The 23,961-nt window shown below is 47.6% G+C and overlaps 1 protein-coding gene across 2 annotated transcripts in view; it reads left to right on the top strand.

Annotated features, from left to right (window-relative positions):
- The first annotated feature begins 4,322 nt into the window (after positions 1–4,322).
- The window catches only part of rcn1 (reticulocalbin 1, EF-hand calcium binding domain), a 66,595-nt gene continuing 46,956 nt past the window's right edge, over positions 4,323–23,961 (top strand). Inside the window, exons 1-2 of one of the 2 annotated variants that reach the window (XM_038807853.1) lie at positions 4,323–4,488; positions 4,591–4,825. In XM_038807853.1, coding sequence (XP_038663781.1) covers positions 4,605–4,825 — 221 coding nt within the window. In that variant the 5' untranslated portion in view covers positions 4,323–4,488; positions 4,591–4,604. The remainder of the gene's footprint in view (positions 4,489–4,590; positions 4,826–23,961) is intronic. The other variant, XM_038807852.1, reaches the window with a different exon arrangement.

Genomic DNA, 23,961 nt, shown 5'->3' with positions numbered 1-23,961 from the left:
CAACATTATCTAAGTACTGCACTTATGTGTTGTCATAATATACACACCAGTATATCATGGTGTAGACACACACCGATTGACACACTGCAAGACCAATCAACACACACAACACCGCAGCCAATTACCACTTAGAGCACACTCACTATAAAGACAGAGGGCAGCAGTTTTCCCGCTCATTCGGGATGCAGCCTCTAAGAAGGACAGAGCTCACAGCTTGTAGCACAGATCTTTACCATGTGCTGAGAGTATAGATTGGTTAGGATAGGTATAGGTCTTCAGTTTAATCTAACATAGTGTCAACCCACAGTGAAAGTATGTTCAACAGTTTCTAGCTTAATAAAATAGTGTTGTACTATTTCAAGTGTTGGTAGCCTGAATGTGTTACTGCTGATGTAAACGCAGTCTCCACAGATCCAGAGTACCCAACACATCATGGTACCAGTACGTGATGTTAGAACTTCTTAGACCTCCTGCAAGTAATCTGCCCTCCACCAGCATACAGCCATCCTGCAAAATGGACAGCGTCCGCCCCCACCGCCGCTCCGCATCACCGGTAACTTCGGGGCCAACTGGAAGATCTTCAAACAACGCTTCCAGCTTTACCTTGATGCCACAGACCTGGAAGCTGCTTCAGACGCCAGGAAAATCGCTCTCTTCCTCTCCACGGCCGAGGGCCATACCATCCACATCTTCAACTCTCTCACTTTTGCTGATGGTGAAGTCAAATCAAAATTCAAGACGGTCCTCCTCAAATTTGACAGTCACTGCGACATCGAGGTGAATGAAAGTTTTGAGCGCTATGTCTTCCAACAGCGTTTGCAGGGTAAGGATGAACCTTTCCAGTCATTTCTCACCCACATCCGTATCCTTGCGCAGTCCTGTAACTACAGGATACGCGACCAGATCGTTTTCGGTGTTCAGTCGGACCCCCTACGCCAGCAGCTCCTCAAGGTTAAGCAGCTCACCCTAGCGATTATCATCGAGACCTGCGCGCTGCACGAACACGCCACTAATCGGTATTCATACATCCAAGTGGCTGAAACGGTGCGGCAAGGTCCCCACGAGGCAGAACGGGTACAAGCAATCAAGCAACTCCAGGGCCTCAGCCTGGATGAGGGCGGCCATTTTGCGCGCTTTTCGTGGCCTCCCGCACATGCGCGCACTGAACGAGGGGACGGCGACGCCGATGATCGCACTACGCAGGCGCGCACCACGTACGACCGCACCGCGCATGTGCGGTGGCGCAACGAGCGTACTGACACTACAACGTACGGCAACTGTGGCTCCGCCCACTTAAAGCGGCAATGTCCCGCAAAATTCCGACGCTGCCTACAAACTTGGCCACTATGCTGCTTTATGCAGGTCTGCTCAGCCTGCCAACTCTCCAGCCAGCCACGCAGGGATATCCGCGCCATCCAACCCACGGTCACCGAACCCGACTCTGACCTGCTGCCTGACATTGACACCGAGGACCCAAAGGCACCTTTTCGAGTCGGTATCATTACCAAACACAGGGTGTCCCCAAAGCAAAAAGTCCAGCCTCTACTGGTATACAGCATTGATTCGGACGATGAATGGTGTGCCACCCTCAAGGTCAACCAATCCCGAATCCGATTCCACCTGGACACCGGCGCCTAGGCCAATCTCATTGCGCGGTCAGACCTCCAAAGCCTTCGTATCAAGCCAGCCATCCTGCCATCAACCTGCCAGCTGTTAGATTATAATGGCAATGCCATTGCTGCCAGTGGCTCATGCCAACTTGAAGTGGCGCACAGGTCACTTAAAGCCATCCTTCCCTTTAGAACATAGAACATAGAGCATAGAAAAATACAGCACAGAACAGGCCCTTCAGCCCACGATGTTGTGCTGAACCTTTGTCCCAGATTAATCATAGATTATCATAGAATTTACAGTGCAGAAGGAGGCCATTCGGCCCACCGAGTCTGCACCGGCCCCTGGAAAGAGCACCCTACCCGAGGTCAACACCTCCACTCCATCCCCACAACCCAGCAACCCCACCCAACACTAAGGGCAATTTTGGACACTAAGGGCAATTTATCATGACCAATCCACCTAATCTGCACGTCTTTGGACTGTGGGAGGAAACCGGAGCACCCGGACGAAACCCACGCACACACGGGGAGGATGTGCAGACTTTGAAATAGTGGGATCCTCGAAAGCCTCCCTGCTTGGTGCGCAGGCATGCAAGCTGTTGAACCTAGTCCAGAGGGTTCACTCCCTCTCTCCTGCTCACGCGTCTGTCTCTCAGGACACTGATTTTCGGCACAGCCCGATGCCATTATTAACCAATACCACAATGTTTTCGAGGGCATGGGCACGCTCCCGTACACCTGCAAGATGTTACTGAAACTGAATGCCACGCCTGTGGTGCACGCACCTCGCAGGGTCCCAGCATCCCTCAAGGACCGCCTCAAGCAGCAGCTGCAGGACCTCCAGGACCAACCAAGGAGTGATTTCCAGAATCACGGAACCGACCGACTGGGTCAGTTCCATGGTATGCGTAAAAAAACATTCCGGTGAACTGAGAATATGCATTGATCCCAAGGACCTCAACTGCAATATTATGACACAGCACTATCCCATTCCCAACAATTTTAAAACTTGGAATTAAAAGTCTAACAACGACTGTGAAATTGTTGTAAAAATGATCCGGTTCACCAATGTTCTTTAGAGAAGGAAATCTGCCACCCTCATCTGGTCTGACCTACATAAAACTCAAGATCTGTAATGTGGTTGACTCTGAAAGCGTAGCAAGACAGAGTTGTCTCAAACTACTGAAGAGTCAATAAAAAGGAATGAAACATGACAGACCACTTGGCAGTGACTCAGGCACCGGAAAGGAAAACCTTGCAAGGTCCTTCTTCCTAAAATCTTGGGGTTTGTGACAAAATTAGGAGAGCTATTTCACCTATCACACTCATGGAACTACACCTTACAAATCATGTTGCAGACATGCACCATCAGCCGGGTACATCCTGTCCTACTGGCAGAACAGACGTAGCAGAGTCGGTGGCACAGTGGCATACAGTGAGAGGGAGATGCCCTGGGAGTCCTCAACTTGGTCAACATAGAACATACAGTGCAGAAGGAGGCCATTTGGCTAATCAAGTCTGCACCGACCCACTTAAACCCTCACTTCCACTCTATCCCCGTTACCCACCAATCCACCTAACCTGCATGTCTCTGGACTGTGGGAGAAAACCGGAGCACCCGGAGGAAACCCGCGCAGACTCCGCATAGACTCCCAGCAGGGAATCGAACCTGGAACCCTGGCACGGTGAAGCCACAGTGCTAATCACTGGTGCTGCCCAACATAGTTCCTACCAGATCTAAAACCAGCTTATGGAGGTTGGACTTCACCAGTGGAGAGAGCCTGGTCATGAGGAAGCACTCAGTTTTTAATAGCTGTAAAGCAGAATTATGTGCAGCTCAATCATTCAAATGCAAACTGTAAAGTTTCTTTCAGAGAGGAAAAGAAAGGGAATCCAGTCGAAGAGCAATTGGAAACGTGCAGCTTTGGAGGAAGAGGTGCCTTTGGATCAATGGTTCCCAAAGCTCTCCATCAGTGGGTCTTATTCATTTCATGTCTGGGTCTGTTGTAGACTCATTGATGGAGATTGATTGCTCTGATACATCAACAAACTGTTGCATAATATACATATCAGGATGGGAGAGGGTAAACTAGCCGGACCGTGGTCATCTCTTGTTTAACAATTCACATGTAATTTTTAAAGATTATTTTACAACCTTGCATGATATCCAGTTCACACTATGCAGAATACGGTATCCCACATACACGATGTGCAATAAGTTTTTTGTAATATTAGCTCTTGTGGGCAGTTGAGCTATCTTTAACGAACATCAACATGTTCCTAAATGCGAAGTCAAAACAACTTTTCCGCTCTTGGGATAATATCCCGAGTATGTTAGACTGAAATAGTTCGGACCCTTGTTCCACGATCACTGTGGATTGCTGAGAGAAGCGATTTCATTCCAGTTTCGTGAACACTGTCCCACAATAGGCGAAGATATGCATAGATTAGAAAAACAATCAGGGTTCAATTTTCCTTTTTAAAAAAAGCTTGAATCGGATACGTACACACAGAAAAATGAGTATTTTAGAGATGGATGAAAAGAAAAGCGTGAACAACTTCTTGTCAGCAATATTTGCACCTTCAGCCCTGCAACGTGGCGATTCCAAGCTCTCCAGGCCACAGACACGCCCTCTGGCCAATCTGAAACGCTTTAACAAATCCGCACTCTGCCGGCCAAAAATGCAATCCGAGTGTTGAGTGGCTGGGCCCCAGATCAATGCCGAGTGCTGGGGGCAGAGACGTGAAGCGGAGCGAGGCATCAGCGGCTGGGTTTGAAATAACTTTGTAATTTACATGGGACAGATTCCTGAGCGCCTGTTTTAAGAAGCGTTCGCTGTTCAGCATACCAAGGGGGAGGGGTTGCTTCAAACAGGTATTTGAGATTATTTATTCTGATGTGGAGGAGGAATTGTAATGAATGAAACTGAGTCTTGGCAGAATTGTATCTTTTTATTGTTTGTATCTTTTATTCGAGGTACAAATTGTAACATGGGGAGTCCGCGCCTGTTCCATTTCCTGCTTCTCTACATAGCCGGAGTGTGTCCGAAGCCCACTTTGAGACACGAGCGGGTCCACCAAGAGCCCGAGCTGAGCGATCAGGTCCACGCCGACTCGGAAAACTTCCAGTACGACCATGAGGCCTTTCTGGGCAAGGAAGAAGCCACGACTTTCGACCAGCTCACCCCGGAGGAGAGCGTGGAGAGGCTGCGGTAAGATTGTACTGATAATAAATGAAGGTGTCAAGATCCCCCTGCCAGCTGTGCCTGCCAATTTCACAAGTTTAAAAACAAAGAGACAAAGCTGGTTGGAACTCAGTCCCTGTTAAGTACAGCGCATTATTGAGACTGTTCCGCACGCTTAAAGTTGTAGATTGGTTTCTGCAGTATACAAGTGCAGGTTGAAATGTTAACCCAGTGACTGCAGTTAAGTATAAATGCGACTGCAGCAGGCTGCAGTACTTCACAACAAACTTTTAGCTTCCAAACTTCATTGCAGAGTTTCGTTTTAGGATCTGCTGCTGTTACACAATTCCCAAAAGAGTAACAGGCAGTGTCTTTGGAGAAGTGTCTTGTTCGTACGGAAACGTGGCAGTGGGCGCCTGTCCAGCCATCAACTACTTTTGGCATGTACATTAGGGCTCGCTCTTTAAATAGAAAGAAAGTACTTGCATTTATATAGCCCCACTTGACCCCAGGACGTCCGAAAGCACTTCACAGCCAATGGAGCACTTTCTTTGATGTGTAGCCACAGCTGTAAGGAAATGTGATAGCCAATTTGCAGACGACCAGCTTCCACAAGCAGCAATGTGGTAATGGTCTTTAATTATGTTGGCTGAGAGATAAATATAGGCCAAGTCAACAGATCTGGAGAACTCTCCTGCGTGCTATGGGGACTTGGTTTAATATTTCATCTAAAAGATGGCGGGCTGAATTCTCTGTCGGCCGACGTTGGAATTGGGAAAGCGATTGGGCAGAGAATTGGTTTCGATGCCAAAATCATAGCTGCTGCTGGGTTCATGCCAAATCGCAATTCTCCGTTGCCTCGACAGTGACGTCAGTGCATTCCACTCCGCACGTACAGTAAACACCGTTGGCATATTATTGATGGGCCTGACCCGGTATTCACTGGCGCCTCCGCAATTCTCCGCCTCCACCGGGGCAAATTCCCGACGGCAAGGTTCACTTGTGCTTTTAAAATTTGCGAAACAGGCTGCTGAGGAAGAGAGAGGGGGTACGGAAAGTGCCGAACATCGCCATAGTTTGCTGACAGTTGTGCCGCTGACCGAGGGGCTTCTGGCAGGGCCGGGGGGAGTAGTAAGGGGGGGGGGGGTGGCCAGGAGTAGTGGCAGGTGGCCAAGAGGTAGGCTGTGGGGTCGGGGTGGATAGCCTGGAACACCATAGCTGGCAAGGCAGCCATGCAGCTGCGCACACCGCTGACTGCCCACTGTGAACTTAAGGACACGGGTCGTATGGGTGTCCCCACAGGGCACCCCTTCCAGGTGCCCTCTGGCCCCAAGCCGAACCGCCTGCGGGATGGGCGTACTCCAATGCAACCAGTGCCATCTTGTTGGCTGGAATGAGTATGTGTGGGGAGTGAAGTGTGTATATGCGGCACTTGTCAGCCTCCTGAGTGTCAATCACAGACCTGGTGAATCCCGCAACATTTCTCATTGGAATCGATTGTGTTCCATGTGGCGCCGGTGCTAGCCCCTCAACAGTGGCAGAATCGGTCCAGGTGTGGCGCAGGATTTGCTGTCATGGAAGTCCGCGAATCCTGCCCTGGCGTCAACACTTAGTCTCAGGAATGTGCAATCCAGCCAGGCATCACTCACAGTGCAGCACACCCTCAGTACAGCGCTCCTTCAGTACAAGATAGATTTGCTGAAGTCTTGGGCGTGTGGACTGAGCCTTCTGAAGCAAGAGTGTCACTGACAGAATTATTGCTAACGACTTACCTTCACGGTTACGGGAACCAAACCCAATGTATGCCAAGGAACACGAGATATGTTGAAGAGTCACACTGATTTCCTAGGAAATAGCCTCAGCCGGCTATTAGTGCAGTGATTAGTTTTAAAATCAAACAACATTGAACAACAAGGTTGTCAGAACTTTGTGTGCTATCCAGTAAAAAATCATTTAATAACCCTGCGGGGTGGTCTGACACACCTTTTCCAGTCTTACACACTGTTTCCATATGACATTGCAAGGTGCAAAATGTAGCCACGTAGATTGGAAACTTTTCAACCTGCCTGCAATTAATTTAAGCTTTTAGTGCCACGCCGACATGCTGCCCACCACTTTTAAACTTGAATTTAAAAGTTAACTGGAGGGAGGGGAATTACAGCCTGCTTGTGCGGAATTTCTCCTCAGCAAAAACATTCAAGTTTCTCTTGGACTGAAGCAAGCTGAAGCAACATCTTGGATCCTGCCTGCATACAAATTTATCTCATGAATACTTTCATGGGCAGATAGATTTACGGGGTGATACCTGAGAGATGAAGGGAAATTTTATTTCTCTCGGAGGATGGTGAGTCTCTGAAACTCTCTTCCCAAAAGGCAGTGGAGGTAGACGGTGGGATTCTCCCTTTCAGAGACAAAGGGCAGGATTCTCCGTTCCCCGACGCCGATTTTGTGATCAGCGGAGAATCCTCTTTTACAATGGAATCAGGGACGGCGCCTGTTTTTGCATGCTCCGCTCCCTCCAAAATGGCACAATCGAGGAGCGTGTCGCACACTGTTGGGACGGCCTCAGGACGGAAGGCCCTCCCCCGATGGGCCGAGTTCCCGACCGCGCGGGGGACGTGTGGTCTCGGCGGCCGGGAACCTAGCATGGAAGCTGTGGACTGTATCCACCGCCACCACAGTGGGGTGGGAGCCGTGCTGCTGGCCGGGGGTCTTCGATGAGGGCTGGGGGGACTCTTGGGGGGTGGCGATCGGGTGTGTAGTGGGGCTTTATCTGGCATGGCCGGCGCCATGTTGTACGACAGGACCACTGCAGGCCATCGCCGCGCACATGCACGGTCACGGACTCGGTGGTTCTCTGCCCATTTTTGTCGTGGACGCCGGGTGTTTTACGTGATGTAGCCCCTCACTGGTCGGATGATCGGTGCTGGGGCACAGCCGGCTTTTTTGATGTAAAACACCATGGATCCTCCGGACATAGCCTGAAAATTGGAGAATCTAGCCCTAAGTGTTGACGACAGGACAGGTGGACTTCTATGACAACAAAAGTGGTGCCGCTCCCGGAGCAATCCATCAACCATTAATGGGCTAGCACCGATTTCATGTGGAACACGATCGATTCCCATGAAAGACTGTATCGTATTCATCGTGGTCGGGATTGACACTCGAGAGGCTGGCAAGCTGCAGCCACATATTAGCATTCCACTCCCCCCACACACACATCCCAGCCAACAACATGGCACTGGTTGCGCTGGAGCACACCCATCCTGTTGATGGGTCAGTTGGAGCCAGACGGTATGTAAGGGGTGGCTTGCGGGGACATCCATATGATCCGTGACACTAGGTTTCCAGTGGGCACTCAGTGGCCTGCGTGCAGCAATGAGGGGCAGCACGGTAGCATGGTGGTTAGCATAAATGCTTCACAGCTCCAGGGTCCCAGGTTCGATTCCCGGCTGGGTCACTGTCTGTGCGGAGTCTGCACGTCCTCCCCGTGTGTGCGTGGGTTTCCTCCGGGTGCTCCGGTTTCCTCCCACAGTCCAAAGATGTGCGGGTTAGGTGGATTGGCCATTCTAAATTGTCAAAAAAAAAATAAAGAGTAAGGTTAGGGGGGGGGGGGGGGGGGGGGGGGTTGTTGGGTTACGGGAATAGGGTGGATACGTGGGTTTGAGTAGGGTGATCATTGCTCTGCACAACATTGAGGGCCGAAGGGCCTGTTCTGTGCTGTACTGTTCTATGTTCTATGTTCCATGCCTGTTCACCCCGACCCCTTGGCATACCTCCTGGCCGCCTCCCGCTTCTCCCCCTGGCCCTGGCAGAAGCCCCCCTGCCAGCGGCACAACTGTCAGCACACTAGAGTGATGTTGGACACTTTGTATCCCCTCTCCCTTATCGGCCATGGCACCTGTTTCCTGATTTTTGAAGCTACAAGTGAAACATTCCGTCGGTAATTCCTCCCGGCGGAGGTGGAGCATTGCGAGGCCCCGGAGAAACCAGGTCAGATGCACAAATGATATGCCAACGGCGTTTACTGTACTTGTGGAGTAGAACGTATTGACGCTGCTGTCAAGACTTTGGAGCATGGAATTCTGGCAGATGCCTGGCGCCGGCTTCGATTTTGGCTTCATCACCGATTGTCCGCCCAATCACCTTTCCTGATTCCGGTCAGCGGAGAATCCAGTCCAGAGTCTTTGGAAATTTTTAAGGCAGAACTAGATAGGTTCTTGATTAACAAGGGGGTGAAAGGTTATCAGGAGTGGGCAGAAATATGGGGTCGAGGTTACCATCAGATTAGCCATGATCTTATTGAGTGACGGAGCAGTCTCGAGGGCCGAATGGCCTATTCCTGCTCCTAATTCATATGTTTGTATGGAAGTTTCTCTGGAAATGAGAGGACTGGCAGGTAACCCAAGAGAGGTATTTGAGATTTCAATTGAAGCCACCCCTTGCTGCTGGGAAAAGAGAATCCATTCTCTGGCTGGGATATTACAAAAGGCTTCATTCGCCCTCTTTGGTGAATGTGAACGATCTCATGGTACTATTTTGAATATTTATCCCTCAACCAACATCACTAAAAACAGAATTTAGCCATTATCACGTGTCTGTTTGTGGGACCTGGCTGGTATGAGTTCTACATTACAACAGTAGCTGACCGTCAAATGTATTTCAGTGGCTTCAAGGAGGTAATTCAGCCCATCAAGTCCATGCCAGCTCTCCATGTAGCAACCCAGTCAGACCCCTTCCCCCGCTCAAACCCTATAACCGTGCAAGTTCATTTCCATCATGCCCATCAAATTTCCCTTCAAAATCATTGACCGTCTCTGCTTCCCCCACCCCTGTGGGCAGAGAGTTTCAGGTCATTACCACCCACTGTATCAAAACAAAAGTTCCTCCTCACATGCAAATTTCAGATGAGGTGAGAGTGACTGCCCTTGATACTAAGACCACATGAGACCGAGTATGACTTGAAGAACCCTAGCAAAACTGGAGTAAGTGGGAATCAGGGAGGAAACCCTCCATTGATTGTACTCCTACCAAGTACAAAGGAATATGGTTGTAGCTGTTGGGAGGTCAATCACCTTTTCACCAGGAAGTCACTGCAGGAGTTCCTCAGGCAAGTGTCCTCAACCAAACCATCCTCGGCTGCTACATCAATGCCCTTTCTTCCATCAAGCTCAGAAATGGGGATGGTCACTATTGGTTGCATAATGTTCAGCAGCATTCATGACTCTTCAGATACTGAAGCAGTCCATGTCAAAATGCAGCAAGACCTGGATAATATCCAGGCTTAGGCTGATATGTGGCAAGTAACATGTGTGCCACGCAAATGTCAAGCAAGACCATCTACAAGAGAGAATCTAACCATCATCCCTTGACAGTCAATGGCATTATCATTGCTGAATCCCCTACTATCATCCAACTGGGGGATACTATATATATTTCCTGCAGGTTCTCTTTAAAGCTGTTGGACAGAAAGTTGTTTAGCATTAAGAACATGGTTTTATTGGCCCCATGATTGGTTCAGGTGGGCACAGTGTGGAGCAGAGAGCCGGACATATTCCTTTTATAGACATTCAGTTTGACTGGCTGGAGTTTCTGTCATTTCTCACTTATGGTGATCCAGTGAGCCTGAACACAGATTTAGCAAATTATATCCTGCAAACATTCATAAAAAGTTTCAAAAAACACATGTAACTAACAATGGGATAAATTCAAAGTCAGCCAACTTTTGATTGACCATTATCATCTTCACAGCACCATGGACCCGGGTTCGATTCCCGCTAGAGTCACTGTGCGGAGTCTGCACGCTCTCCCTGTGTCTGCGTGGGTTTCCTCCGGGTGCTCCAGTTTCCTCCCACAAGTCCCGAAAGACATGCTGTTATGTGAATTGGACACTCTGAATTCTCCCTCCGTGTACCCGAACAGGCGTTAGAGTGTGGCGACTAGTGGATTTTCACAGTAACTACACTGCAGTGTGAATGTAAGCCTACTTGTGGTACTAATAAAGATTATTATTATCAGAGCAAGGGATGATATGTAATTACTTCTTGGGCAAGTTTGGAAGAGTTCAAAAAAAATCCATCCAAATTATGCTTAGAATCCATTTGCTCTACCATTCCCTCCAAGTCTATTGAACATCATAGTTTAAGTTGCATAGATTACAACTCTAAGGGGATGCAAGAGCAGTGAGAACTGGGGCTATACATGCAACAATTGTTGAAAATGTTGGGGCAGGTTGAGAAAATGCTTAATAAGATATACAAGACCTTGGGCTTTATGAATAGAGGTGTGGAATACAAAAGCAAGAACGTTACGCTGTATCTTTTTTGAAAAACCGATTCGACCTGAAGTAGTCCAATTCTGGGCACCACACTTTAGGGATGATGCAATGCCATTACAGAGGGTACAGTAAATGTTTGTGCGAATGGTTCCACAGACGAGGGACTTGTTATGTGGATAGGTTGAGGGGCTGGAGCTGTTATTTTTGGAGAAGGAGGTTGATGTATCTGGACCAGGTAGATGATTTACATAGAATTTACAGTGCAGAAGGAGGCCATTCGGCCCATCGAGTCTGCACCGGCTCCTGGAAAGAGCACCCTACCCAAGGTTAACACCTCCACCCTATCCCCATAACCCAGTAACCCCACCAACACTAAGGGCAATTTTGGACACTAAGGTCAATTTATCATGGCCAATCCACCTAACCTGCACATCTTTGGACTGTGGGAGGAAACCGGAGCACCCGGAGGAAACCCACGCACACACCGGGAGGATGTGCAGACTCCGCACAGACAGTGACCCAAGCCGGAATCGAACCTGGGACCCTGGAGCTGTGAAGCGATTGTGCTATCCACAATGCTACCGTGCTACGTTAGAGAGAAACGTTGGTGGAAGGGTTGGTGAAAGGGTTGGAACCAGAAGGCATTGATTTATGGTGAATGTCAAAAGAACCAAAGACATGAGGAAATATCTTTCTATGGGTGATTCTTGGCTGCTCACACTGATGAGTGCGCACTTTGTCCTGTGAATGCTCAGAGAGCCTCTGGTCATCTAGCAGCCCAGCCAGGCTGCCCCTCTGGACACCATCATACCCCAGCTGTATCATCAAGTGAATGGGTGTGGCCAAGCTCAATCAGGGGCCCACCTGGTGTTGGCACTCCTCAGAAGCACTGCCCCACCACAGAGGAAGAAGAGGATGAGCAGAGCTCAACCCAACCAAAGGACATCTGCACCGTGGCCTTTGGTTCTCTGCCCCTCTCAGGGCAGAGGGCTCACCAGTGACCTCCTCCCCTCAGGATCACCAGCTGTCTCATCCTGGTGAGACTGGCAGTGCTGACTGTCTCTGCCATCACCTCCCAGGCACTGTTCAGGTTGACGGACTTGAGTCTGCCACCCACCCTGGGGAAGAGGGTGTCCATCCTCTCCTCACTGGCATGGAGCTGTGGGTCTACCTCAGACTCCTGACCTCAGGGAGCTGGTCTTCTCTGAGCCTTCGTCATGGCTGCAGTGAGTGTGTGGTAAGTGGAGCACATTAAAAACAGCTCTAGCTGTCAGGCACCAATTCCAACCACTACAGTGGTTACAATGCCTGCTGGGCCAGAAATTGCTCTCAATTTGTGCCGGCAGAGTGCTGGCATATTTGCATGTCCTGACTGGCTCACCGCAAAGCACCCCCAACGGAAACGCAAATCACACGGTATTCAGTATTGGCAGGAATACTTATCTCCCAAACTGAGAATTCCGGTCACCTAATATCATCAAGTAGAATCAGCATGGCTTCATAAAGGGGAAATCATGCCTGACATATTTATTAGAATTCTTTGAGGTGGTATCGAGCAATACAGATAAAGGGGAACCAGGAGATGTAATACTCTTGGATTTCCATAAAGTGATACCACACAGAAGTAACTTAAAGTACTAACCCATGGTATTGAGGATAGCATATTGGCATGGATGGAGGATTAGCTAACTAACAGAAAACAGAATTGGGATAAGAGGAGCATTTTCAGGATGGCAACATGTAACTAGTGGATTGCCACAGGGATTTGTGCTGGAGCCACAATTATTTACAATATATATTAATGACTTGGACAACGGAAGTGAATCAACTATTGCTAAGTTGCAATGGGTGGAAAGGCACGTGGTGTGAATGACGCAAAGAGTCTACAGATGGATACATAGAAGTTAAGCGAGTGGGCAAAAACATGGCAGATGGAATATAATGTAGGAAAATGTGAAGTTATGCACTTTGGTAGGAAGAAGAAAGGAGCTGAATATTATTTAAATGGAGAAAGACTGCAGAAAGCTGCAGCACAGAGGGATTTGGGGTCATTGTGGATAAATCGCAAAATGCTAGCACGCAAGTTCAGCAGGTAATAGGGAAGGCAAATGGAATGTTGGGAATGGAGGGAAGTCTTTTTAAAGCTATACAAGGCACAAGTTAGACCACACCCTGAATGCTGTGAACAATTTTGGGCTCCTTATGTAAGGAAAGATGTGCTGACATTAGAGGCAATTCAGAGAAGGTTCACCAGATTGATCCTGGGTATGGAAGGATTTTCATATGAGGAGAGATTGAATAGGTTGGGACCGTATTCTTTCGAGTTGAGAAGAATGAGGGGCAAACTTATTAAGATGTATTGGATTCTCGGGGCTTGACAGGGTAGATGCTGAGAAGTTGTTTTTCCTTGTGGAGGAGTCCAGGATCAGAGAGCATACTCTCAGAGTAAGGAGTCACCCATTTAAGACCGAGATGAGAAGGAATTTCTTCTCTTGGAGGGTAGTGTATCTGTGGAATTCTTTACCACAGAGGCCTGTAGAGGTAGGGTCATTAAATATATTCAAGGCTGAGATGGACACTTTTAAAATCAGTAAACAAATGAAGGTGTATGGCGATAAGGGGGGAAAGTGCAGTTGAGGAGAATCAGATCAGTCATGACCTCATTGAATGACAGAGCAGACTTGATGGACCGAATGGCCTACTTCTGCTCCTATGTCTTATGGCCTATAGAATTGGAAGGCATTGCCTAAGAATGTGATGGAGACAGATTCAATCATGGCATTCTAAAGGGAATTGAGCAATATCTGTGGAGAAATTTTATACTGGCCGACTGAAAAGAGCAGAGAAGTGGGACTAACTGAGTTGCTCTTGTAGAGAGCTGGCACAGATGTGATGGACCGAATGGATTCTTTCTGTGTTGTAACAGTTCCATGGTTCCAGTTTTGTATTCTGTAGAATCCAGCCGTTTAATTGTTCACAATTTTGCAATTTATTAGCAGGTACACTTTTTTTGAGAGGGACCGGAAGAGGTGGTGAGAACCTGCACCTGCCTGCCTTCAGGTTGTCATGGTTACAACCCACAACCTGATTTTTAAAACTTGGCACTGTGCATGTATGCATGCTTTGCTAGAACTACCTACTTGGTAATAGACTCCAATCCAGAGATTGACGTTATGTTTATACCAGATGAAAATCAGAGTGACACTTTAGTCAAGAGCAAAATAGGGTGAAGTGCTCTTCTAATGGAGATCCCACCCCACGTTGTTCTGGTGTGAAGTCCGGAAATGTATTTCGATTTAACCTGTTTACTGAAGGATAGATGCAAAGTCAAACTGCAATGCAATTGTTGTAGTGCAGATGTGGCACTAAAGGTTCTGGTTTCATGTATGTAAACTTTGGTCACCCTTTGAACGCTTGCTCTAATTCCCGCTGCTGAACTGTGCCATACTAGACTGGAAGAGGATTGAAATATGATCCTGTAGTTAGAAGTATGGGACAAGTATAGCAAGATATTCTTGTGACACATGTGATATGCACTCTGATTATTCAGCACTGAGAGACTTGTAATACTGTACGTATTAGGTTGCAGTAATCAGCCTAATGCCCTTAGTCAACATGTAAAGCTCTTTAGCATCTATTTTTACTTCCATGTTGTTAACTCTCAGACTTCTTTTGCACTATCTGAAAAGTACTTCATTTATGATGGAATAACAACATTTACGGGCGGGATTCTCCGCTCCCCCAGCTGCGTGTTTCTCGGAGACCCGCTGTCCGCTGGGGTCGGGATCTCTACTGCCGCTGCTTGTCAATGGGATTTCCTATCGCAGCCACCCCATGCCACTGGGAAACCCTTTGGTAGGGGTGCCTGCCAGCGGGAAAAGAGAATCTCATTGGCTGGAGAATTCCAGCCTATGTATTTGTGCTCTCAGTTGTATTCTGCAGTTTTACAAATTTTCTGGGTGTGCATTTTGATACGCAATTAATTTTCCAGCCTTCCGAGGACTTATTCAAAATCTTTTCCTTGCCAACTTAATGCAGTTGAAGACCCCCTGAGTTAATCTCCGATTTCTCTCCGCACCATAGATGTTGACAGCACAAAATGTGGCCTTGCCTCATGTCAACTTTTTAAAAATATTCTTTTGTGGGATGTGGGTGTTGCTGGTCAGGTCAGCATTTATTGTCCATAATTGCCACTAAGAAGGTGGTGGGTGCCAATTCTTGAACTGCTGCCGTCCATGTTGGGTCGGTGCACCTGTAATGCTGTTGGGGAAGGTGTTCCTGGATTTTGATCCAGCGACAGCGAAGCAACGGCGATATAGGGTTCGATTTTCATTCATAATGTTGGTAGCAGGAGTCAGGAAAATTCCTGGTCCAGTCTATTCGACTTGGAGGAAAGTGCCTGCAAGGACTCTACATTGAACCAGGGTTAATCCCCCAGCCTGTTGATAATGGTAGAATGGGGGATATGCTGGTAGGTGGTAACCAGCAGGGGGCTTGCTTGCCCATGTTTGACTTGATGGCATGAGACTCCATGGGGCCAAGAATCAATGTTGAGCTCTCCCAGGGCAACTCCTTCCCAACTGTATGTCGCTGTTGGGACAGGCCATACACAGGGATGGTAATGGTAGTTTCTTGGATATTGTTTGGAAGATATGATTCCGTGAGTATGACAATGTCAACTGTTGCTCGACGAGGCTATGAGACCGTTGTCCCAGTTTTAGCACAAGATTCCAAATGTTAGTAAGGAAGACTTTGCCAGGCCCACAGGGTTGGGTGTGCCGTTGTAATTTCCAGTGCCTAAGTTGTTGCTGGGCGTTCTGTCCCGTTTCATTTTATATTGACTTTTCTGTAGCGGTTTGATACAACTGAATGGCTCGCACCATTCCTGCTGGGTTGTGTGGCTAAATCTTCATTTTATGTGTTGGCTCTTTTGCTCTTCTTGTTACTCTTGGTGATGGTTTGAAGAAATTCAAATCATTTCAACTCGTTTTTGCCGACATTTATGATCGTTTTGTTTTTCTCATTTGCCGGGGCTGATTTGTTGGGACAGTTCAAACATCTCCTGTTACCTTATATTCTTCCACACATTTGATATCTGATAAATAGATTGATTCTAATGAGAGCACTTTTTAAAAACCATACAAATGGGTGTCATCATGCATGGATCTTGACTGGTTACTATGCTTGTAGAGACTAATTAGCTTAGAAAGAGATATGAATTTGCCAGCGGCCAATGCACATGATGGCATGACAATATTTTCATTGGAACCACATTTTGAGCAGTCTGATGCACCACTCAATGATAGCACAGTTGGCAGCATGGGCCTCGCTATATCGGGTCTCTGTCTCAGCTCTGACTCTGCACTGGCGTCATCAGCCAGGACTTCAGCTGGTACATCTTATCCCCAAGAGTCAACCCATCATCCTATGGTGGTCCATGAGGGCACCAGGGATCTTGTGTCACAGGATGTAGCTGTCATGCACACTCCCTGGGAATGTGCACACTCGTGCATTACAACCATTGTGTGTAATGGTTGCACACAAGTTGAGCATTCAGAGAGAGAGACCCCTTCCTCTTAATGAAGGGCACTCCCTGATTGGCTGGTGCACACTAGGCAATATGCATGCCATCTATTGCCCCTTGACCTGGAAATCTCGACGATACCAGACAATTCTGCTGCCCAGGCATCATTTGGGCCTGGTCCAGCTCAAAGTCCCGTGATCTCATGGATGCACTTGTGGGCTGTAGCTTGGAAAATGTCGCAAAAGTCCCCGTTTGAGCCCTGGAATAAACAGGTCGTATAGAAGGTCAGGGCTCCGATGGCCTTCACAGACACCGGGAGAAAATGTCCTCCTCATCCTCCACGGAATGCCACGTCCACGAGGATATGGCACAGGTTCCGCACTGTCTCTTTGTTGAACAGTCTCCTGCGGTACATGCTGTCCGTCATCTCCTTGAAAGACCAACAACACCAGTGCACCTTGGGCCGTCCCCCTTTAGGTTCCTCCTCAACCTGATGGACGGCCGAGTCTTCAGGGAGTGCGGCAGCTCCTTGCACAAGGGGTGCCATCTCTGGACTGCATCAATGCTGCTGCCGTCTTCTCTGGCATCTGACTGCCTCACCTGCCACCAGCACCGTGAGGATATATGTTTGGGACCAGCAACACCAGCCGATGGATACAGAACTGGCTAGGTCATAGAAGGCAGAGAGTAGCAATGGAAGGGTTCTTTTCTGATTGGAGGGCTGTGACTAGTGGTGTTTCGCAGGGATCAGTGCTGGCACCTTTGCTGTTCATGGTATATATAAATGATTTGGAGGAAAATGTAACTGGTCTGATTAGTAAGTTTGCAGACGACACAAAGGTTGGTGGAATTGCAGATAGCGATGAGGACTGTCAGAGGATACAGCAGGATTTAGATCATTTGGAGACTTGGGCGGCGAGATGGCAGATGGAGTTTAATCTGAACAAATGTGAGGTAATGCATTTTGGAAGGTCTAATGCAGGTAGAGAATATACAGTGAATGGTAGAACCCTCAGAGTATTGACAGTCAGAGAGATCTAGGTGTACAGGTCCACAGGTCACTGAAGGGGGCAACACAGGTGGAGAAGATAGTCAAGAAGGCATATGGCATGCTTGCCTTCATTGGCCGGGGCATTGAGTATAAAAATTGGCAAGTCATGTTGCAGCTGTATAGAACCTCAGTTAGGCCACACTTGGAGTATAGTGAGTATAGTTCAATTCTGGACGCCATAAGGATGTGGAGGCTTTAGAGAGGGTGCAGAGGAGATTTACCAGGATGTTGCCTGCAATGGAGGGCATTAGCTATGAGGAGAGGTTGAATAATCTCGGTTTGTTCTCGCTGGACCGAACGAGGTTGAGGGGCGACCTGATAGAGGTCTACAAAATTATGAGGGGCATAGACAGAGTGGATAGTCAGAGACTTTTTCCCAGGGTAGAGAGGTCAATTTCTAGGGGGTATAGGTTGAAGATGTGAGGGAAAGGTTTAGAGAAGATGTACGAGGTAAGTTTTTTACACAGAGGGTAGTGGGTGCCTGGAACTCGCTGCCGGAGGAAGTGGTGGATGCAGGGACGATAGTGACATTTAAGGGGCATCTTGACAAATACATGAATAGGATGGGAATAGAGGGATACGGACCCCGGAAGTGTAGACAATTTTAGTTTAGATGGTCAGCGCAGGCTTGGCGGGCCGAAGGGCCTGTTCCTGTGCTGTACTTTTCTTTGTTCTTTAATCTTTGTTGTTGTATCAGTAAAAAATTGGAGGAGAGAGGCCGACAATTAGTTAGGGGTTTCCACCCCGGGACTCTCAAATCACCCAAGCCTCCCCCACTTATGTGTCCCACCTTTTTTCAGAGTGCCATCCACCGAGCCAGATGTGCTGCAAAATCCTTGCTTTGCACCCTCACCCCAGCCCTAACAGGAGCCCCTAGACCCCAGACCCCTACTGAGAACATTAGGGAGACTGTGCTCGGGTGCCGTCACCTGATCCACACACTTGCCCTATGGTCGCGAGGATATCCCCAGTGCTGAAGCCCAGCTCTTGAGCGTTTGATTTTGGCTGCTGCCTCTATGGGGCTGATGGTTCTTGAGTTCAGACAAACCGTTCAGGTTTCTAAGTTTGATTGAAATGCAATGCAATAATCATCATCTGGGACAAGGCACTTGTACCCACGAGAAGCCACTTGAGAATATTTGGTTTATTAAATGGTCAACAGCAACAAACATTTGAAAATTATCTACGTAACATTCCACATATCACACTAATCATTAAACAACAAGGAAACGCCGCCGTTCCATATTGGTACCAGCACAAAGATATATGAGCACAAAAAAAACGAACACACCGTATTACCCCTCGCAGGTTCTGCAACAGAAATGAAGGATAAGCCTGAGAATGTGTTATCATGTTCAGAACTTTGTCGTAGAAATGATTTGTCCATTGTTATGGGCCAGGGTTTAGAGAACACCAAAGTTTATCATGGAGTTCACCTGACCCACAACTTTCAATAGATTGTGGTATGGGGAGCACACAGCCCACTCTACAGGTGTGGTACAGCAGAAATGGAAAAGTATTTTTTAAAGCAAAACAATGTTTATTCTATGAACTCAAGTTAACCTTTTTGAAACATACAGTGAACATCTTAGCAGCCATCAATTCAAATACAACCCCCAAAGAATACAACACTAAGTAATCCATAATAACTTCCCAAACAACATCCAGAAGACAAAGAAACACCTTTTAACAGAAGCACATCAGGTTTACATTCACTACTGAAAACATTTATAATTCTGAATTCACCAAATGATCAAGAGTAAGGGCGCGATTCTTTCACGGCAGCCTCCGCGCCCCCTCCCGGGACCCGATTCTCCCCCCCCCCCGGGCGGGGCTAGCAGCAGGGCCCCTCGAAGCACGGCATCGCGGGCTTAGTGACCGTCGCTAAGTCCGCGCGCCAAGCGTCACGTCGGCTGACGCGCACGATGACGTCAGCCGCGCATGCGCGGATTGGCCGGCTCCAACCCGCGCATGCGCGGGGCCGTCATCTCCCTCGGCCGCCCCGCGGACTGATCCTGCGGGGCGGCGGAGGGAGAAAGAGGACGCACTGCCCGCGATCGGTGGGCACCGATCGCAGGCCCATGCCCCCCTTGGCACGTGGTACTGCCGTGCCAATCGGGGCCCTGGATGCCCAGAACGGGCATGTTGCGGCTGTTTTTACGACGGCAGCAAGCAGGTGTGTTTGTTGTCGTAAAAACGGTCGTAAAGGCCTGGGAACTCGGCCCGTCGGCCTGGGGAGAATCGCTGTTCGCCGTAAAAAATGGCGAGCAGCGATTCGTGTCGTGGGGCGGCCGTGGGGGAGGAGAATAGCGGGAGGGCGTGAAAAATGTCGGGGACGCCCTCCCGCTATTCTCCGACCCATCGTGGGCAGCAGAGAATCGCGCCCATAGTCTTTTCATGGCAGAGAGATCAACAGTACACCTGATCTGTCTGGCTTCAGCTCCAACACTGAAAATGAAACTAAAACACACCCTGCAGCAAACAGCCTAAAACAAAAGTAAAAAGCTGACAGAGAGCCCAGCTCCACCCACACTCTGCAATCACTAATAAACACCCATTTCTTAAAGTTACATTTCTTAAACACCCATTTCTTAAAGGTACTCTCACATTACACCATCGATGTGACTTGATCCACATATCAGGACCATTTTCCATCCAGCTGTGCAGGCCCTCCCACATGGCCAATTTCACCAGAACCAAATCTTGGTATCCACATATTCCACTGGCGCTCAAGGTGCAGTTGAACATCCTTGACTTCCAGTGTGTTTAACCCTTGGTGATGTGCTAGTTACATGCAGTGCTCACCACGCCAACAGCAAAAGCATCAGCAATCTGCGAGAGCATTTCTTCAACAGCGTCATCATGTGGCCCACCTGGATCAATGTCGCGCACCTGGTCCCTTCTTGCTTTAAACCAGATTGTCTTCTGGATCCATACATCCTCTGAGCCCGGTGTTCCAGGACCCCATGTATCCAAGAACAAATTGTCCTTCTTTCCGCCTACAGAAAAGGAAAGAAACAGTAACAGCAGCCTCCAGGCATTTGCAGCCACCAGCAGGAACAAGCAGCAAACACAACCTGCAGCTGTGAAGTTCTCTTACAATTAACAAGGCAATAGTTCTCAGCTGTGAAGCTAGAGGTTGCTCACTGTCAAAGGGAGTTAAAGTGACCGTCAGCATGGAACCAAGAACAGGCCCCCGTCCTGGAAATGTTTGGTAGGACAGACAGGCAGCAGCTGTAGTTGCCCCTTTTATTGGTCTCCACAATATTTAAAGATGGCTTGAAGACCTCAAAGACCAAAATTGCCCCCGACCCAGAAATTACCCAAAAGCTGACCCAGAATCTTCAGCTCCCTAACCATGCCCAACCGCCCTGAGAGGTCCTGCACTCCCTCCCCCAAGCAATGGGGCAGCAACTCCAGTCCCCTCCAGTGCATGCCAGAAAATGGAAATGGCTACTCAGTCCTCAATTCCCCTCAGGAGCCATTGCACCAGCTTCATGTTTTTAAAAAGGAGAGCGAAGCGATGCCCACGTGATTTCACACGGGGGAGCTGTTTAGTCCCCGGGAAGCCGTTGCATTCAACTTCAATCTTGCTGATGGGATAATGAAAAACAATGAGGGTCATAAATCAGGTAGATAGTCAACATATTTTCCCAAAGGCAGAGGAGTCTAGAACTAGACAACATAGGTTTAAGGTGAGAGGGGAGAGATACAAAAGAGACCAAAGGGGAAATTCACACAGAGGGAGGTGAGCATCTGGAACGAGATGCCAGAGGTGGTAGTAGAGGTGGGTACATTTTTCTCCTTTAAAGAACAGTTAGACAGTTATACGGGCAGGGTAGGTATAAAGGGAAATGGGCCAAATGCGGGCAAGTGGGACTAGCTTAGTGATAGAAACTGGGCGGCATGGACCAGCTGGGCCAAAGGGCCTGTTTCCATGATGCAGACATCTATGACTCTAAATGAATACAAATGAGAGTTAATGATATGCTTGCCATATTTGGGTGTGATCCGGAACTCTCCATCAGAGCTGGCCAGTTAGATAGCAAGCTTATTCATGCCCACTGCAAATTCCGCTTTTGGTCTTTCCAGCTATTTAACTGGTGTGCCCTGATCTGCGCCGGGCTGAACACAGTGGTTATATCCTGCCCAATATCTCTATTTCTGAAGCCCCAAATCCTATAGGCTTAATGAACTACTCACTCAACATATCCTGCCACCTTCAAGGATCTATACCCATGGACCTCAAGGTCTCTTGTCTTTGCACACACTGTAGAACTGTACCAATAAATCTAAATTGGGGCTGGTTTAGCTCACTGGGCTAAATCGCTGGCTTTTAAAGCAGGCCAGCAGCATGGTTTGATTCCTGTACCAGCCTCCCCAGACAGGCGCCGGAATGTGGCGACTAGGGGCTTTTCACAGTAACTTCATTGAAGCCTACTCGTGACAATAAGTGATTTTCAGTTTTCATTTCATTTTCAAATTGCCTCTCCCTATTCCTTTTGCCAAGATGCATCACCTCACACTTCTCAGTACTAAATTCTATCTGCCACTTGTCTGCTATCTTGCAAGCCTATGCACATCGTGCTGCAGTCGATCCGTATCATTCTCACTGTCAACCACATCTCCAAGTTTAAAACCATCTCCTTATTTAAGATTGTTCTTAAATCTCACCTCCTTCACCAAAAATCTAGTCACATGGTGTGATATATCTATGTGGCTTGGTATCAAATCTTGTTTGTTAACATTCCTGTGTAGAATTTGAGTACAGATAGTATATAAATGCAGGTTATTGTTGTATCCACAACTTTTTTATTGTCGGCGTTTTCATCTGAAGTGAACAAAATAAATTTAGCAATGTTCTTGTCTCCACAATGCCAGAGCAATTTTGTTTGCCGTGGGTAGACTCTTTGGTCAAATCAAAACTTGTGTTGGACTAATTTAACTTTATCGTTTTCATACTATATTTCATGATATTTTTCTACTAATACAGAGCTATTGATGGTAGCGTCCACTAAAAGAAAAGCCTGCAACTCCCTAGTTGCTTTAAATACAGCAACACAAAATCAATTCGCAGGATGATCCAGTATCCACGTTGTTATGGGCCAGTGTTCAGAAAACTCCAAATTATATCATGGAGATCACCTGACCTACAACTGTTTATTAATTTTGGTTATGAGGAGCACCAGGGCCTACTTTTCAAGTGTTATTTTAACAGAGGCCTGAAGCACTTTTAAACAAAACAAAATTTATTCTACGAATTCAGTTAACATTTTATAAATACACACAGTAAGCATTTTTATCAACTACAAATATCCCCACACAGTCTTTAGTACTCCATATTTATATAACCCTTAATAACTTCCCTTTCTGCTGTTTCAACTTGATAACAACATCCAATACCAGACAAACCAAAACTGTAGGTATCAATTCTTTACAGAAAGCAGTTATCACTTTTAAAGTATCAAGTGGTCCAGACACCTTTTAACATGCAGAGGAAGAGAGACTCCAAGATCCTTGTTGTCTGAATACAGCAGCCAAAAGTCTAAAACTGAAAGTAAAACTCAGACCCACACAGCAGCTTCCAGCTCAAAAACAAAACTAAAAACCAGAGCCACAGCCCAGCTCCACCCAGACAACGACATCACTACAGCCATGTGATGAGAGAACACATTTCTGAAAGGGGCATTCCCATGACAACGTGGCTAAGTGTCTGCATCCCGTTGGGATGTCCACCTTCACACAGGTTTTTTAAAAAAGTACTTTGTGGAATGGAGGCACCACTGACTGGACCAGCATTTGTTGCCCATCGCTACTTGCCCTTGAACTGAGAGGCTTGCTAGGCCATTTCAGAGAGCAGTTTTAGAGTCAATTACATTGCACTAGGTCTGGAGTGACATGCATGCCAGACCAGGTAAGGACATTTCCTTAACGGCCATTAGTGAGCCAGTGGGTTTTTAATGACAATCAACAAATAGGTTCATGGTCATCGTTCGACTTCTAATTCCAGATTTTAAAAATTGAATTCAAATTTCACCATCTACCGTGTGTATTGTCCCTGGTCTCTGGATTACTAGTCGAGTGACAATACCACTGTGCCATCACCTCCCCTCAACACAGGCCTTCATACCACAAGTCCCTGAAGATGCAAAGTATATTGAGCAAGTTGCCTGATTCCATAATTCAGAGTTATAATAAAGTATTTGTCATGAGTGGAAGCGATTGTTGAAACCACAACATCCTGACTGAGTGTAGCATAAACTAATATTGATCAATGATTCAATGTAATGAGAGTCTATGCCAGAGGCAGA

Source organism: Scyliorhinus canicula, chromosome 9, assembly GCF_902713615.1.
Source record: "Scyliorhinus canicula chromosome 9, sScyCan1.1, whole genome shotgun sequence".
NCBI classification, from domain to species: Eukaryota; Metazoa; Chordata; class Chondrichthyes; order Carcharhiniformes; family Scyliorhinidae; genus Scyliorhinus; species Scyliorhinus canicula.
This window is presented reverse-complemented; position numbering and strand designations above follow the sequence as displayed.